Source organism: Lampetra fluviatilis, chromosome 40 (assembly GCF_964198595.1).
Source record: "Lampetra fluviatilis chromosome 40, kcLamFluv1.1, whole genome shotgun sequence".
Taxonomy (NCBI): Eukaryota; Metazoa; Chordata; class Hyperoartia; order Petromyzontiformes; family Petromyzontidae; genus Lampetra; species Lampetra fluviatilis.
The window spans coordinates 6,439,028-6,458,478 of record NC_136314.1 but is presented as its reverse complement, the minus strand read 5'-3'; the positions used below and the strand labels follow the sequence as shown (position 1 = coordinate 6,458,478).

General features: G+C 45.9%; 1 protein-coding gene across 3 annotated transcripts in view; it reads right to left on the bottom strand.

Annotated features, from left to right (window-relative positions):
* Window positions 1-2,296: 2,296 nt before the first annotated feature.
* Window positions 2,297-19,451, bottom strand: part of LOC144946179 (metabotropic glutamate receptor 8-like) — a 263,813-nt gene continuing 246,658 nt past the window's right edge. For 2 of the 3 annotated variants that reach the window (XM_078874994.1, XM_078874995.1), the window contains exons 10-11: window positions 13,783-14,032; window positions 2,297-5,440 (exon numbers count right to left, since the gene is read on the bottom strand). In XM_078874994.1, the coding sequence (XP_078731120.1) occupies window positions 5,388-5,440; window positions 13,783-14,032 (303 nt within the window). In that variant the 3' untranslated portion in view covers window positions 2,297-5,387. Of the gene's footprint in view, window positions 5,441-13,767; window positions 14,033-19,451 lie in introns of all 3 variants that reach the window. The other variant, XM_078874996.1, reaches the window with a different exon arrangement.

Sequence of the window (19,451 nt, the reverse complement as noted above, 5' to 3'; positions counted from 1 at the left end):
CGTGCCGGCCTTCATAGGTGCTCGCTAGCAGCACTTGCCCCAGCAGTCTGTTAAGGCTACACGGCAGATCTTTGTCTTTTTGTCTTGTACTCTACTATAAAATATCGGCGCCAGAATCTGTATGGAAATTCACTGCACGCAGCTCGCGACACGTGCCAACGATAACTGGAACGATGCTTGTCCCGAGGGTACTGTGTGTTGTAAACCCTCCTCCACCCGGCAAAGTCCATTCATAAAAAAAAAATTAACGTGTTATCAAACGTGGCCAGGATGTATTACTGCTTCAGCAGCCGATCTTGACACCTCTGGAACCGATCATCGGCATGTCCACTCGGCTCCACATGATCCTGTACCACATGAGCCAATCTCTTCTCGAGCCCGTGCCAATTTAGCCCCCCTCTGTCTTGCCAAACAGAAGCTGTTTGGGTTTAGCAGGGGCTGGGCATGCGGGCTACGGGACCCAGCCAAAGCAGCCTTGCCTGCCGGAGGTGCTCGCTGATGGGAATGTGTCCAGATCTTTCAAAGATCTGCGAGCTCCTCAGTATGGATCGCAGGTAAGCGAGCCTGAATGTTTCAAACTGGTGGAGATGTTCCTTCAGAGGGGGTCCAAGTTTCGCAAAGAAACACGGAGGGGCATAGCTGTGCCCTGTAACAGACTGTTGGGGCAAGTGCTGTGAGCGAGCAGCACCTATGAAGGCCGGCACGGCACACGAGGGGGTGGGTGGCCAGCACCACGCCCGGCCGCATTTGTCTCCCGAGTGGCGATGTTTACTCACCGCACCAGGTACTCATTTGAGCCTGAGTCGACCTAAGGGAGACCCATGACCGTTTCAGTCAATCGTCACCGTGAGCGGGAATCGAACTCGCCTCGCCGTGTCCGTAGCGCACACGCTCACGAACGCAACTCACGCACACACACACACGCGCACGCTGGTGGCAAACTTATTTTTTAAATCCTTTATATTAAGTTCGCTTGCTTGCTTGCTTGCGTGCTTGCGTGCTTGCTTGCTTGCTTACGACCGTGCAAATCTTTCGGTCGTTTTTTAACCCACTTCCCGTGGTCCAATCAAGCTGACATTTTCCACACAGACTCGTTGTGCGTGACAATTAATTTTCGTGAAAATTTTTTTCCAAAATGTTACACTGTTTAGGGAAATTTTTAAAAATATTTAATTACCAATTGCTTAATGCTGGCAGACAATTATCTGACCCATAGGTGGCAGCCATCTCAAGCCAGCGGACGAGAGGACTCTAGCCGCCACACATATTAAGGATTTAGAGTGAAAAACTTTGTTTTTACGGGTTAATGTTTTCATTGTAAATTTGAAGTTTTCGTGACTTCAAGATCCATACTCGTTGGTTCTTTCGGTAAAGTCACGTAGGTGAAATAATACAATGAAAACAAATAACGTCGCGATTTAATTAATATATTTTATTTTTTTCACCTACGTGACTTTACAGAAGCAACCAAAGAGTATGAACTTTTTTGTTGTTCTCAGAAGTGTAAATGGATGAGTGGCCCCGAGTGTGAAACGTTGCGCTGGCGGCGTGTGATGGCAACGTCTTGCGAGCCCGGGTACCGTGGCTTCAGCCGTGCACCGATTCTCTGTCGGGGCTTGAATCCTCCACGCGACTCAATCGTTCGTCCTGCAAGGGGCAGCTTTTGTTTCCTGCTTTGGAGGCAAATTTTGCGGCGCTTCATTTTGTGTGTAGTTTTTTGTATTTTCATGGCATTTGGGTGGGGGACCTGACCTTTAAATTATTTACATCTCTCCCTGTAGAGTAAGTTGTGAGTGACCTTTAGCATGCCTTCACAAATTGGAATCCATATGCAGCACTGCGCATTTCATCTTGAGTTAGTGCTGTGATGTTACATTTTTATCAGTTTTGTCGTTAATTATTACCATTGTATCTTGAGCGAACATAATTTTTTATTTGTAGTACGTAATTATCATTGTAATTTGGGCAGTTAGTCAATCGACAGGTTATCTGTGTTGGAGTAAATTGTGGATGACTTCCACCTCGACCTAAATGTCTGGACAGTGTGAAAGAGTTTGGTGATTGGACAGAAAACTTCAAATATTGGTAGTGGGGAGAGAAAAGAGTACGTCTACCATAGAGATGGAGTCACAGAATCTTCTCAGATGCAGGTTTCATATTGCTCCATCGTGCAGGAGCGTGACAGGGTGAAGGGGTGGAAGCCTTCATCCGGCAGTGGATCGATCGCGGATGATGATGACGATGCTGATTTAGACTGGCGACTGTTCAATAACGTGACGCCTCACTTTGTTGGAAGCAGCTTCAACATAATCATTTTTATTTCAAGTGGTATTTATAAAAATGTTCATTCCATTTGGCAGCCCGCAATAAAACAGTGACAAAAGCCACCACTCTCTATTCTGTGAAATGTCTTACAGCACAGCACGAAGAAGCATTTGCCAGCAATTGGGTACAACGCAAACTTTGACCAGAAACAGACTGTACAGGAGATCTCAGTTCCAATTAAACATCTAGAAAACATTAACGAGGATGGTTTAAACAGGCAATGCAAGCAGGAATTTCATCATGGAGGGGGGGGGGTTAGTTTTTTTTGTCATTTTCATTTTGCAGTCACATAGAAATGCTTTGGAGTTCGGCGGTTTTCAAAATTCCAGCCCCACCATCGGTTCTGCATCCAGTCCAGATTTCCACATTAGATACCAGTCCAGATTTGAATCCGAATCCAGTCCAGATTTCCACATTAGATTTCAGTCCAAATTTGAATCAGAATCCAGTCCTGATTTCCACATTGTATTTCCGTCCAGATTTGAATCAGGCTCCAGTCCAGAGTTCTGAATCCAGTCCAGATTTTCACATTAAATACCAGTCCAGATTTGAATCCGAATTCAGTCCAAAGTACTGAATCTAGTCCAGATTTGAATCCGAATCCAGTACAGATTTCCACATTAGATTCTAGTCCAGATTGTAATCCGAATCCAGTCCAGAGTCCTAAATCCAGTCCAGATTTCCACATTAGATACCAGTCCAGATTTGAATCCGAATCCAGTCCAAAGTACTGAATCTAGTCCAGATTTGAATCCGAATCCAGTCCAAATTTCCATATTAGATTCTAGTCCAGATTGTAATCCGAATCCAGTCCAGAGTCCTAAATCCAGTCCAGATTTCCACATTAGATTTCAGTCCAGATTTGAATCCGAATCCAGTCCAAAGTCCCGAATCCAGTCTAGATTTTAATCCGAATCCAGACCAGAATCCTTAATCCAGTCCAGATTTCCACATTAGATACCAGTCCAGATTTGAATCCTAATCCAGTCCAGAGTCCTTAATCCAGTCCAGATTTCCACATTAGCCGGTCTTTCTTTCTTTTTTTCGTTTTGCCTTCTCGCACGCGCAAGCCAGGATCGCCCCACCCCACCCCCCCGTTTGTGTCCCGTTTAAATTGGAGCAACTTGGAACAATCTGGTGAGCGGATCGCGACTTTAAAGGAACTGGCATTTTTGACAATCGGGCACCTCGAGGAAGCAACGGAAACGAATTTCGACTCAATACCTTTTTAAAATGAGGTCACAGACGACATCACGAGTTTCAGGCAGGGTGATGTAAACGGATGCTGTTCACACTGGGATATAGAGTGTCCCTCTCGCTCTGTTGATCTCTTACCCCTTTTAATCGTGTAATAATCATATATTTGTTTCAATATCCCCCCTGTTGACAAACATCCTTTGACTCAAGCATCTTCCTCCTCATTAAAAGCTTCGCGCCCAAAACTCCACCACCGCCACCACCACCCCAATGCAATGTGGTTGCTCTATCAGTAAACAAATGTTTGCCTTTTGTTAGCGGCCCAGCGCGCGCTGCTCTGGAGTAGAACCTTTTCTTTCTTTCTCTTTCTCTCTCCAAAATAACTTTCCATCGGTTATCGCATCGAACGGAAGTAACGCAGAAAATGTAACAAAAATCCGGCTTTGCAGGTTCGAGCTGGAGAACGTTTTTTTTCTTTCCATTCGTGTGCCTTCGTTTTCACGCCTCTTTACCACCACCACCACCAACCACCACCCACCGCCAAAACCCCATCCCACAACCCACCGCCGCCACTTCCCCGTCCTCTCTCCATCAGTCTCGAACAGCATCGCGAGCGAGCGAAATCTTCGAGACGAGCGAAGCGCCGGGCTGCCCCGATGCACACGTGGTCCCACCACCATCCCCAGCTTTGTTCGCTCCGCTCCGGCGAAAGAGGCTGCCGTGAATTCGTGAGGAGCAGGAGGGGGGGGGGAGAGAGAAGCGCGCGGTTTTGCGCTGCAAAGGAGGATTCTTTGTTGGTGTGGTTTTTGAAAAAATATCTTTCCACCAAATCTTTTTTGTTTTCACTTTAACTCCTGTTGGGTTGTTGTTGTTATCTCATTGTAATCCACCGTTGTTGTTGCTGCTGTTATCTCATTGTAACCCACGGTTGTTGTTGTTGTTGTTGTTGCGTTATCTCAATGTGACCCACGGTTGTTGTTGTTGTTGCGTTATCTGATTGACCCACGGTTGTTGTTGTTGTTGTTGCGTTATCTCAATGTGACCCACGGTTGTTGTTGTTGTTGCGTTATCTGATTGACCCACGGTTGTTGTTGTTGTTGTTGCGTTATCTCAATGTGACCCACGGTTGTTGTTGTTGTTGTTGCGTTATCTCAATGTGACCCACGGTTGTTGTTGTTGCGTTATCTCATTGTGACCTCCCACGGGAACCCAGCCATCACGGCGACATCGGCACCGTCTCTCTCTTCCGCGTGCATCATCCTCCTCTTCCTCTCCCTCCTCCTCCTCTTCCTCCTCCTCTCGTGGGGGAGAAGAGACTCGCGCGGGCGCACGCGACACGAGCAACGTAGAAAGAGAAACGACATTGCACGGAATTCTTGTTTTGTAAAAGTGTTTCTTTTTTCGTCGCCATCGTCGTTGTTGAAGTTGTTGTTGATGTCGTTAGCAGTTGTTGTTGTTAGTAGTTGTTTTAGTAGTAGGAGTATAACTCTTCTGAATGAACTCCAGGGTTCATTCGAGGCTAAAGCGGAACCTTCCGTCAGTGCGCCACCACCCAGGTGTGCGAAGCCAGTCGGGCCCAGGCCCCCACCTCACCTTGGGAGGTGGAGGAGGTTGCAGCTGTCGATGATGAGCAGAGTGATTGATCGGCCGAGTGATTGATCGGCTGAGTGATTGATCGGCCGAGTGTCGAGCACAAAAAAGTTTTTTGTTTTGTTTTCGCTTTAGATTCCAAGACCACGCGCGGTGCCTTTATCGCCTCTCTTGTAAACTTTTTTTTTGGGGCTGTGCTTGGCTTCGGCAGGGGGCATCTCTCTCATGGGCTCCCTCCCCCTCCCACGACCCCCGTTCACATCCTCTGTCGCCGTCTAACCCGTGTGGTTGCTGTAGTTAATGTACGTGGCCTTCTTTCCCGGGTCGGCTATTCTCGACACGGAAATGATGAAGCAACGCAAAGTGGGATAATACGGCGACAACAACAAGCAGTGTAAACAATAACAACACAAATCAAGCAGAAGAAAATGGGACGTAAATAATAAATGCACACACACACGCACAGGGACAAGAGTGGGGTTAGCGCACGTTCGTTCGCACGCACGTGCGTGTCCATGCACAGGTTCACAGTTGAGTGTGGGCGGGCATGCGGTAATTCACCTTCGCGGCGAATCGAGTACAAACAATTTGATTGCGTCTTCTTGGTTCTTTCGGTAAAGTCACGTAGAAGGGAAATAATAAAATAATAAAAATAAAACATAATAAAATAATTCTCACGATGTTTCGGCCGCAACGCAAGCAGCCGTCCTCAGGTGAAGAACAGGTCTGTCGGAAAGACAGCGTCTGAATGAACACCACCAGGCTTGGAAGCGTATATTTAAGCTGGGTTGGAGGGGGAAGAGCGCCTTGACAAAATAATTTGCATATCAAGAAGAATTTAGCATATTTATGTTTTATTTTTATTATTTTATTATTTCCCTTCTACATGACTTTACCGAAAGAACCAAGAAGATGAATCCCTGCAGTCACGAAAGCTTTAAATCGAAATTTAATTTGATTGCGTTTTTCATCTCATTCGTTGCCGTCTCGTTTCGCCAAGAACTCTGTCCACCCGAGTTCGAGTCCAGGCCACGGGTTCTGCCCTCCGACGCAACCCTCACTCATCTTCACCAACCCACACTGACCAGCGTGGTGAAGTATGGTCAACAAAATTTAGATTTAAAACTTTCGTGACTGCAGGGATTCATATTCTTGGTTCTTTCGGTAAAGTCACGTCATCAGGTGTGAAATCCACAGCAATAAAATGTTCTTGCTGTGGATTTCACACCTGATGATGATTGCTTGTGTTGCAGTCGAAACGTCGTGATAATTTGTATTGTTTTATATTAATATTATTTTATTATTTCTCTTTTACGTGACTTTACCGAAAGAACCAAGAATATGGTCAACTAGCCACCGTGACCGACACGGCATGGGAAGGCCGTCATCCAGCAGTGGATTTACTAAAGGGATGTGAACAATAATAATAATACTCATCAGCATATATTCATTCTAGATTTGAAGCTTTCGTGACTGCAAGGATTCATACTGTTATGTTTTTTCGGTAAAGTCACGTAGGAATAAATAAATAAATACATATAAATTATATAAATAATTTAAATAATAATAGAAATCAAATAACAATTGATTTATTATTTTATTTCTATTATTATTTATATTATTTTTTATTATAATAGAAATTTAATAATAAAATATGTATTACTTTATTTCTATTATTTTTCTATTATATGTATTATTCATGTTTATTGTTTATTTATTTTTTCCATACGTGACTTTACCGAAAAAACCTAAGAGTAGCATATATTCATTATACCATGGATGTCAAAATATCTGCTGCCACAGTCGCAGTCCACCCGTCTTTCAATCAAAACACAAACTCGTGCCGCTGCTTTTAGCCTGCAACGGGGGCCCCATAATTTCAATGGAGTGCGCTTGCCAATAACATCTGAGGAATCCGTCAACATGTGTTTAACAGGCCTGATTCCGCTGATGAGACTCAGGATGTCAAAACCGGTCCGGACTTTTGCTCGCCTGAAATCAACTGCCGCTCGATAGCCTTGGTGTGGTAGGCCAAGAGGCTGACGGAGCCAAATTACGAGACTGTTTTATTTATCTCCGCGCAGAGACAGAACGAAGTTCTGCTGACTGTGTACTCTCAATCGCAATGGTCACGTGGTTCAACTTCTGAAAGGGTGTTGTGTCAGCCCATCGAACATCGATTGACCAATTCCTTAAACACGCGATTCGAAATGCGAGTTTGGAAAGGAACCGGCGAATCAACACGTGCCTCGCGAAAAGGCCTTGACCCGACACAGCCTACCGTGACAACGGCTGCCTTTAATCCTAGCGCCCACAGCTTTCGACGAAGCACAAACCTGCGGTTGCTTACACATTCATTAAACACAGCAAACAGTAAACCTTGCTTATGTAAAGTACTCGGCACACAGTCGTGGTTTGTGCAGTCTTGGAGAATATAAGTAGCAAAATAAATACACAGGCTACGTCTCCTTCGTGCATCTGTCCCTTAATTATTTTCACTTTCCATCAGTCACGAGACATTCTGACAGCGCCTCATTTCAGCAGCATTGGTTCGGTACGGGGCGCCTAAGTGGTGAGATGTCATCTTCCTCGCCTCGTATGCAGGAGGTCGTGGGTTCGAACCCGATCCCGACCCTGACGCCTGTATAGTTGGATTTCGCATGTCTCTTTCTCTCTCTGTGGTCGCGTGGATTTTTCTCCGGGACCTACGGGTTTTCCCTCCATATTTAGAATCAACGTGCGTTTAGAGTATTTGACTGCTACACATTTCCACGTGATGATAAGCCACTTAATTGAGCTATTATTTGTGGCCAGGTCGCTTCTGAAAAAAAAGAGCTATCCATCTCAGTAGGCCTCACCTGATCAAATACAAAATAAAAAACAGCACAAACATAATCCGGGCCGGTTTTTACATACCTAGTCTCATCAGCAGTCAGGCTTGTTTGAGCCGTGACATATTTTGTGTGCCGTATTTTTATGTTGTTGTGTATTATATCGTTCTGTGCAGAACTGAGACCCATGTCATCAAGAGTGGGGCCTTGCATCTAACATTGCGCCGTGCTGCTGCTTTGGTTAAAACAAGCCTGCCTCTGCTGATGAGACTCTACACGTGAAAACTTGCCCAGAGTGTGCTTAGATCGAAGCATTGCATACGACTGTGTGGCAGCTGATGGGTTGTGTAAGGGTCACTTTTAATTACTAGGTGGACGGACGGATTCGTGAAGGAGACATTATCCGTGTAAATAAATATATTAGCTAATATATTTTGTTTAAAATTTATTTGCTGCGTGGGTTTGTGAGAACTTTTCCCCAAGGTATGAATCCCAATGTATTAAAATGAAAACAATAATCGCCTTACGCAGTGTTAGGTTCAAATGAAAAATAACACCACGTTAATTACACAATGTTCGTTTGCATTACGCGGACATAAGACTTAATTACGGCTCTTGTAATTTTTTGTTCAGAGTAAAGAAGAAGACCAAACGTAAATATTTATTAAATAAAAACAAACTTCCACTGTCAACAAACCAAACAATATTCCGCGTCGATTTGTGGGGAGGAGACTGCACTCGGATCCTCGCTCAATTAATGCAAATTAATTAATTAATACAAATGACAAAATATTTATTATGAGACCTCCTTCGCCAGTACCAAAATATGAGAATAGGTTTTTCCCCTTTTTTCTGGCAACAAAACAGAAGTTAAGATGTTAAAACAATCAACTTTAACCTTTTACAAGGAATCGTGTCTGCATTAACCACAATGCTTGTGGTCAGAATGCAAACAAAAAACATACTCTGATAATATATGCATTGTCTTTGAAACTGATTGGTCCACACCAGAGACAGCTTTCTTTTGAGCCTCGTTTCAAACGGTGCTAGACCAGAGGACGCCAAAAGTCTAATACCGTTTGAGACGAGGCTCCAAAGAAAGCTGTCTCTGGTGTGGACCAATCAGTTTCAAAGACAATGCAAATATTATCAGAGTACGTTTTTTGTTTGCATTCTGGCCACAAGCATTGTGGTTAATGCACACATGATTCCTCGTAAAAGGTTTCAGTTTGGTGTTTTAACATCTTAACACAGCTGTTTTGTTGCCAGAGAAAAGGGGAAAACCTCTTCTCACTAAATATTTAATTTCGTTTGTTTCCCCCCCCCGCGCCTCCCATTAGCACTGTTGGCCACGTACGGTGCGAAATAAGTTCAACGTACGTACAAAGTCAGGACACGCGGGGTCATTTAATTTATTGTCACGCTGGCATTAAAACGGTTAAATTGTGTATGCTTGAAGTTCATATTTTATCTGTTAGCAATATCTACTTTTCATATCCCTGCGGTGGTCACCGCAAATGTTGTCGTTTTAAAAGCAAAAAAAAAACTCGACCAAAAACTCCGAATGAATTGAGACGAAACATAATTGATGAACGTTCAGATAATCCAGCTGCAATCTTCGATTAAAAACAAAGTCCAACATTCATTTCAAAATATAATTCATGCAGCATGCATTCGTGCGAATGAAAGGCAGTTTGACCATTTGTTATGATAAATTACCCTTTGTGATTTGTTAAAATAAACTTAACAGCCCCACGTGTGACAATTGTTTTTTTTACCCTTTTATCTGGCAACAAAACTGACACCTTTTTTACAAGGAGTCATGTTTGCATTGACCACAATACCTGCGGTAAGCACTGTGCTTGAAGTTGATTGGTCCACATCCGAGACAGCGTTTCTTAAAGCCTAGTCTCACATGGTGTTGGACCAGATGACGCCAAAAGGCGCACAACTTAAAGCATTTACACCATTGGAACCTCCTTTGCCAGTAGCAAAATATGATAATTGGTTTTTTTACCCTTTTATCTGCCAACAAAACTGATACCTTTTTTTGAAAAAGCCCCACGTGTGTCCTGACTTTTGGGCCACCCTGTATAGATTTATTGACACGCAACGTTCACGCACACGAGGAACATTTCAATCGGAACAAGTCATGGGGCCTTTTCTCTTGAGCGTTAAGGTCACTTTAACCAAAGCGTGCAATGTTAGTGGAAGGTAAAGTATATTTTGATCGTGCAAATGAAGACAATAACAGAAGAAGAAAAACAACAACTCAACAACAACAACAACGAACCATGCACGTGATCATAATTTACTACTATAACACTGGTCAACACACTTTTTCTGGCATAAGGTATTCCAACGGTTTTAAGGTCATTTTGGTGTGCTGATTCCAAATCTGGCATCAGTTTTGTCTATCACATCATGTTTTTGAGATATCAAATATTGCATTTTCAATAGAAACTGCAGAAGATAAATATTAAATAAATGTGGATATCTACATAAAATGATATTATAAACACACTATCCTAAAAATACAGCACCGTATTTTAACACTAAAGCAGTCACTGACTCGCAACAACTTGCCATCATAAGTGACAGAGTTAATTTCGAGTAAAACCAATGAAAATGGGGTATGCCGATAGCATAAAATGAGATGTGATAGAGCAAATCTGAGATCAGATTTGGAATCAGAACCCTGAAATTAGTCTAATACAGCTGTAAACGTCCAGGCCAGAAAAACATGTTTTTTTTGTTGTTGACCAGTGCAATGATGTCCCGCGCGTAAACGTCACTCCACATGAACAGGTTACGTCCTGTTCATTGGGTCTTTTGGTATAGTCCCGTAGATAGGTCCAAAAGAAAATAACAAAAAAAATAACAACAAAAAACTACGACGTTTCGAGCACAACACAAGCGATGATCATCAGGAGAAAAAGAGAAGGGGAAAGCTGCTGAGGCAGACTGTTTTAAAGGTTTAAAATGGGTGTAGCCCAAGGGTCATAAACGAAGTGGGCAGGGCTAATTCTAGATTTGAAGCTTTCGTGACTGCAAGGAATCATCTTCTTAGGTTTTTTCGGTAAAGTCACGTAGGTCAAAATTAATGAAAATAAAATAAAATAAAAACAAAAAACAATTTTGACCTACGTGACTTTACCGAAAAAACCTAAGAAGATGGGCAGGGCTAGTTATGTTAATGTAAGAAATTAGCATGTCAATGTCCGCTCGGAGAGCGGCCTCCACGAGGAGGGCACGGAGGTGGCTATGTCAATGTGAGAGATTAGCATATTCTAAGGTTTTCGGTAAAGTCACGTAGGTAAAAAATTTAAATTAATAAAAGTAAAATAAAAAATAAAATAAAAATCACGACGTTTCGGAGGCAACACAAGCTTCCGTCTTCAGGTGGAACCGTCACAGCACGATAGCTGTATCAAGTGAGAGAAATTCCAAGAAAACAGTCCTTGTATATATACTGGTTCGAGGGTCGGAGGAGCCAAGGCAGGCCCTGAATATTATTTTTGTGAGGTTCGGTGCAGCTGAAACACGCTGTTAGGAATGAGCCTTTTGAGCCTTACTTTATTAATTTTAATTTTAATTATTTACCTACGTGACTTTACCAAAAACCTTAGAATATGAATCCTTGCAGTCACGAAAGCTTCAAATCTAGAGATTAGCATGTTCATGGGAGATCGCAGAGCAGCAACGTCGAGCTCGGCGTGCAAGGTGGCTGTGTTTGTGTGAGAAAAAAAGTTTAGCTGGAAGCATATTATATTTTTTGCGACATAGAATTGTAATGTATTACTTACTGTTAGTAGCTCAGCTTATTGGAGAGTATATGATACTATGTTGTTTATACTTTTGTTGTTTACGTGGTGGTTTAGTTACTGCAGCTACATACTATTAACATTCCTTCCATTTATTAATGCTACCCCTATCCCCTCCCTTTGATGCTGCTAATCCTGCATAATGCACGGGGATAATATGACTTTAAACCCCCCGCCAAACCTCCTACGCATTTCACAAGTAGTACTAATCTCATATCTGTATTTCCCATAAATATGCTAAATTCCTCTTGATATGCAAATTATTTGTCAAGGCGCTCTTCCCCCTCCAACCCAGCTTAAATAGACGCTCCAAGCCTGGGGTGTGTCATTCAGACTCTGTCTTCTCGACAGACCTGTTCTCAACCTGAGGACGGCTGCTTGCGTTGTGGCCGAAACGTCGTGAGAATTATTTCATTATGTTTTTTTTTTTTCCATTCTACGTGACTTTACCGAAAGAACCAAGAAAATGTAACCTGTTAATGTAAAATCAGAGAGCCGAAAATAACAACTCACATCGGAAGGTGGGAACATCACAGCCAGTGATGACTTAAACTGGTTGATAACATCCTTACAATGATTGCTCAGTTTATACCCGTCTTCTCGATTGAAGTTGTGTCTGTGTCTGTATATGTGGATGGCTTCATGAACGAATCTTTGTTGATAGCCAGTGGGTTTGCAAATAACCTTCATCTTAGAGAAATCAATTTCGCGTGTGCCCACCGCATTTAAACAATGATCAGCCATGGTCGAGGTATTGGTCCTACCGTGTTTCAGATCTGCCTTGTGTTCACGAACACGGTCCGAGACATGTCGCTTAGTTTCCCCAATGTAACTCCTGCCACAGACACAGCTTAGTTTGTAGACGCCGGGGTATTGCATGTCAGGGATTACATCCTTCACAGATGGGATCAGACCACGAAATCATGAGGAAAACACAAGATCCAGGTTCGATTTAACACAGTACATAAAATTCGTGATCCGATCCCATCTGTGAGGGTTTCCTCCCTTTTTTCCGCTTTCCTCCTCCCACAACAGCGGACACGGCGCATGTCCTCAATGGCGTTGGCCCAAACATGCCAATGGACGCCGCAGCCTCCTCAAAAAGAGCCTTTGGACTCAATGTAGCTGTCCTGGGGAAATAACAATCAGCATTATATCACTGAGTGCCATTGACCGCAGTAGCGTCCCTTGCCCCGGTGACATTTACAATGAGCACGGCATAAGCATGGCAAACCATACTCACGCCATACAATAACGACAACACAAACGCGCGTTGATTCTCATCGCACGTTCATACGATTATAAACAGCGCTTGAAACGCAATCTCAGCTCCCTCTTCAGAGGAGGCCCTTCCACCACCGATGCAATTGCAGGGCCTGCACCTGCACCATCTAGGCCCCAAGGACAATCAGCATCCTCCGCCTGCCTCGCGCCGTGACAATTTTTCAACTGGCCAGGTTTCTGGCGAGCGTTTCAAATGCCCCCACCCCTCACCCCCCCCCCCCCCCGCAGGGGAAACGTATTCCGAGCGACTCATCGGCCACAGCAGCTTGCGCCGCTGACGGCCGTCAAAATCGACAACTTTGTTCCCGACGCTCGCTCCCCAGAGGCGGTCAACTTCCCACGCTCATCAAGTGTCGCCCGCCCACCCGCCCGCCCGCCCGCCCGCCTGCCCGCCCGTCAAATCGTCGTCATTGCCAGAGGCGGCGTCACGTGCGTGCCGACGAGCGGCCTCTCAAACTCGCCGCCGTGACTTTGAGAGGCCGCCACAATGTTACACCACCACCCGCCACCCCTACTTCTCTCCCGGAATCAATGCGACACGGGGGGGGGGGGGCGGTGGTGGTGGTGGTGGTGGTGGTGGCCGATTGTGTGGAGCGGCGTTGGCCGAGGGAGGTGGCGGTGCCACCGTCGCCCGCGTGCTAGTGGCGGTGAACTCAACGAAGTAAACGACAAACAAACTCGATGTCGAGAAGGAAACGGAGGGAGCGGATACATACTTGGAGCTCACTTACTGTTGGGCTCGGCAGCGTTCTCGCAGATCTCCGTCTTCGCCTGACCGTTGGGGCGTTCGCCCGACTTCTGGGACAGCTTCTGGGACATGGTGGCGGCCGTGACGACGGCCTTGAAGCTACGCTTGCGCTTCTGGACGTTGAGCTCCGGGTGCAGCACTATAATGTAGACCTTGGGGAAGAAGAGCATCCCCAGCGACACGGTGGCGCTGAGGCTCATGGAGATGGTGAGGGTCGTCGTCTGGATGTACATCTGCGTGCACGCGCGCGGGTGCGGGGCGGGTGGGAGATGCACGGAGGAATAACGAGAGCATCGTTAGCAAGAGCAGCAGCGTCATCAGCAGCAACGTCGACAAAAAGCATCGGCAGCATCAAGAACATGACCGATATCAACGGAATCATCAACACTAAACATTAGTGACATCATCATCAGCAGCAGGAGCTGCAGCGCTAATGTCATCAGGAGTAACGTCGATAACATCATCAGCAGCGTCAGCACAACACCAGCAACATCAACAAAATCATTAACAATGAACATCAGCAACATCGACAATGGCAAAAAATATCATCCACCACATCCGAAGTGACAACATCATCATCAACACTATCAGCACAACAATCTCTTACACTCTGTGTAATTTTCTGTTACATTTATTAGGTACAGCCCTGTGAGCCATGAGGCTCTTGACTCGGGTGCAACCGCAACAAACATATCATGAACAAAGAACATCTTAAAGTGACGTTTCGCAACAGAAACATCCAAGAAAAAACTGTAAAAATCTCCCCCCCCCCCAAAAAAAAAGAAGTAAATGAACTTAATGTGACTTGCGCCCATTAATACTGCTGCTGGGACACGCAGGCGCTACACAAGTTGGAACTAGACACTTTTTTTTGCTGCTGGGGTCAAATCCTTCACAGCGTTCTTCATCGCAAGGCCACCAGAGGCCTCTTGTGGCCTTGAGTGCGTCACCTGAAGAGCGGTCCCCCACAACGCACAAAAAGGGACAACAACACACCGCATCATCGTCACCATCGTGCTGCTGTCAAACCCAACCCAAGGGTTTCAAATGTGTGGCGGTCCTCACACACTGATGATGTCTTATCGGCGAAAGTATCCCCCCGCCCGCCCTCTGAAAATTAGCGAAGAACGCTGCCTTCATTTATAAACCCAGAGTGAGATGACAGAAGCGATGTAGAATTGGTTTGCCAGACTGTGTGTCTTCTCATTCAACAACACACCCACTCAACACACTGCAGGTCACAACAACACAGCCACTCACCACACTGCAGGTCACAACAACACACCCACTCACCACACCGCATGTCACAACAACACACTCACTCACTCACCACACTGCAGCTCACAACAACACTCACCCACTCACCACACTGCAGCTCACAACAACACAGCCACTCACCACACTCCAGATCACAACAACACACTCACCCACTCACCACACTGCAGCTCACAACAACACTCACCCACTCACCACACTGCAGGTCACAACAACACAGCCACTCACCACACCGCAGGTCACAACAACACTCACCCACTCACCACACTGCAGCTCACAACAACACACTCACCCACTCACCACACTGCAGGTCACAACAACACAGCCACTCACCACACTGCAGCTCACAACAACACAGCCACTCACCACACCGCAGGTCACAACAACACTCACCCACTTACCACACTGCAGGTCACAACAACACTCACCCACTCACCACACTGCAGCTCACAACAACACACTCACCCACTCACCACACTGCAGCTCACAACAACACAGCCACTCACCACACCGCAAGTCACAACAACACTCACCCACTCACCACACTGCAGGTCACAACAACACTCACCCACTCACCACACTGCAGCTCACAACAACACTCACCCACTCACCACACTGCAGCTCACAACAACACTCACCCACTCACCACACTGCAGGTCACAACAACACTCACCCACTCACCACACTGCAGGTCACAACAACACAGCCACTCACCACACCGCAGGTCACAACAACACTCACCCACTCACCACACTGCAGCTCACAACAACACACTCACCCACTCACCACACTGCAGGTCACAACAACACAGCCACTCACCACACTGCAGCTCACAACAACACAGCCACTCACCACACCGCAGGTCACAACAACACTCACCCACTTACCACCCTGCAGGTCACAACAACACTCACCCACTCACCACACTGCAGCTCACAACAACACACTCACCCACTCACCACACTGCAGCTCACAACAACACAGCCACTCACCACACCGCAAGTCACAACAACACTCACCCACTCACCACACTGCAGGTCACAACAACACTCACCCACTCACCACACTGCAGCTCACAACAACACTCACCCACTCACCACACTGCAGCTCACAACAACACTCACCCACTCACCACACTGCAGGTCACAACAACACTCACCCACTCACCACACTGCAGGTCACAACAACACAGCCACTCACCACACCGCAGGTCACAACAACACTCACCCACTCACCACACTGCAGCTCACAACAACACACTCACCCACTCACCACACTGCAGGTCACAACAACACAGCCACTCACCACACTGCAGCTCACAACAACACAGCCACTCACCACACCGCAGGTCACAACAACACTCACCCACTTACCACCCTGCAGGTCACAACAACACTCACCCACTCACCACACTGCAGCTCACAACAACACACTCACCCACTCACCACACTGCAGCTCACAACAACACAGCCACTCACCACACCGCAAGTCACAACAACACTCACCCACTCACCACACTGCAGGTCACAACAACACTCACCCACTCACCACACTGCAGCTCACAACAACACTCACCCACTCACCACACTGCAGCTCACAACAACACGCTCACCCAACAACAACAGCCACCGTTCGCCACTAAGTGGCGGTGACGTCACAATGGCGATTTTGCCTGGACAGGTGCACTTTGAGGTCACGTGACGTGCGGAAGGCTCGCTGGCAGGAGGTGACGGGACAGACCCAGGTGCCACGTGCGTAAAGTAAAGCAAAGAACACCCGCACAGCTTCAATAGACTGTCGGGGCAAGTGTTGTTAGCGAGCACCTATAATGGCCGGCATGGCACAGTAACCACGCCTGGCCGCCTTTGTCTCCCAAGTGACGATGTTTACACACCACCCCAGGTACTCTTTTGAGGCTGCTCGACCTAGGGGAGGCCCAGGACGAGTTCAGATAATCATCACTTCGTAGCACAGCGCGCTAACTGCTGCACCACCGCTCGCCCCCCCCCCACCCTCAAGACACAAACACACAGACACATCCCAGCAATGTGATACAACCCACGGTCAACATGTTCAAATCATTTTAATAAACAATGTACGCACGCACCCACTCTCGCTCCTGCTTTCTTTGTTTCTGTTGATGCCGCAGGCTGGCAAGGGGTCCCCCCCCCCAAAAAAAAAAAAACCCCGTCCCATAACGACAGCGAGCGAATTATTCACGAAGAATTAATTGTGTTTTTTTTTTACTGCGTGCGTTGGACCGTCCTCAATGTTTAGTTCGCGCAGGGCAAACCCACGGGCTCTTTGGTCACGCTGGCCATGTACCACCGTGCCATTTGGCCGATTTGGCGAATCCCGACTGTGAGCACACCTGTCGAGTTTCGAGTTTTCGCCTCCTGAGTTCACAGTTATTTTAGTCCCACTGTGATGTGTGTCGTGTGTCGTGCGCGCCGTGTCGGCCTTCATAGGTGCTCACTAATAGCACTTGCCCCAACAGCCCGACGTGGGGCAACGTTGGCGCTCTCACTACGACCCACGCAGCTCTCCATCACTCACTACGGGTTGAGTGTTCCCTCCTTAGTTCCCTCCGTATTCCCTCCGTATTGTTCACTACGTATTGTTCCCTCCTTATTGTTCCCTCCTTATTGTTCCCTCCGTATTGTTCCTTATTGTTCCCTCCTTATTGTTCCCTCCGTATTGTTCACTACTTATTGCCCCCTCCGTATTGTTCCATACTTATTGTTCCCTCCTTATTGTTCCCTCCGTATTGTTCACTACGTATTGTTCCCTCCTTATTGTTCCCTCCGTATTGTTCACTACTTATTGTCCCCTCCTTATTGTTCCCTCCGTATTGTTCCCTTCTTATTGTTCCCTCCTTATTGTTCCCCCGTTAGTGTTCCATCCTTACTGTTCCCTTCTTATTGTTCCTTCCTTATTATTCTCCCGTTAGTGTTCCCTCCTTATTGTTCCCTTCTTATTGTTCCCTCCTTATTGTTCCATCCTTATTGTTCCCTCTTATTGTTCCCTCCTTATTGTTCCCTCCTTCTTGTTCTCCCGTTAGTGTTCCCACCTTATTGTTCCCTTCTATTGTTCCCTCCTTATTGTTCCCTCCATATTGTTCCCTTCTTATTGTTCCCTCCTTATTGTTCCCCCGTTAGTGTTCCTTCCTTACTGTTCCCTTCTTATTGTTCCCTCCCTATTGTTCCCTCATTATTGTTCCCTCCGTATTGTTCTCCCGTTAGTGTTCCCTCCTTATTGTTCGCTCCGTATTGTCCCCTCCTTAGTCACCAACTTGCTCTAGGCGTCATTTGGGCTATCCGCGAATCGCATCCGGAAGTCTACGCGACTCCCGGCTGCATCGGGAGAGAGAGCGAGAAGTGATGTGACAGAGTGATGAGATAACGTTATGAGATGCATCATCAATGCATCACTTTAAGGTGATGTATAGCATCATAATAATTAAAGGTAAGTTAATTAATAAACTATTATTTTATAATTTCATGTTGATTCTAAGTTACTTTATGATTATAGCTAATTCATCTTCTTGGTTCTTTCGGTAAAGTCACGTAGAAGGGAAATAATAAAATAAGAAAAATTGGACATAATAAAATAATTCTCACGACGTTTCGGCCACAACGCAAGCAGTCCTCGTTGTGGCCGAAACGTCGTGATAATTACTTTATTATGTTTTATTTATTTTATTTCATTAGTTCCCTTCTACGTGACTTTACCGAAAGAACCAAGAAGATGAACCCCTGCAGTCACGAAAGCTTTAAATCGAAATATAGCTAATTCATTCTGTTGTTTTACTTCGACGATTTGCATGTATTTAATCGCTCGCCTACGTACTTATTTAAGGCAATGCATTTCACAGATTCCGTGGGGCCGATATCATTACGTGCGAATGTTGGCCTTGCCAGAGCTAGACCAAAGGCCGCGAAGAAGTGAACACTGCAAGGACAATGCAAACGAAGCCATAGAAGAGGCTGTCACTGGTGCAACCCAAGCCATTTCAAAGACAACGAACACATTATGAAAGCATATTTGCATTTTTTTACCAATGTGTGGCCAGTGCAGAATTGATGCCTCGTGATAGGTGTGTCTATTTGGTGTTGGAACATCTAAACACCCGCTGTATTCATGCCAATAAGGCTAAAGCCATAGAAACACAATCCATGAACATTAACGGCCCCTTAGTTAAGATGCTGATGACGATGATGACCCATTCAGAATCCTCCAGCAACATCTCATTCCCTCGTGGTAGGACATCACACGGCGTTCTCTTTCCGTATCACTTCACCGGTCGACGCTTAACACGACACAGACGGCAACATGGACCGCTGTCATCATCGCCGCTGCTGCTGCTGCTGCTATGCT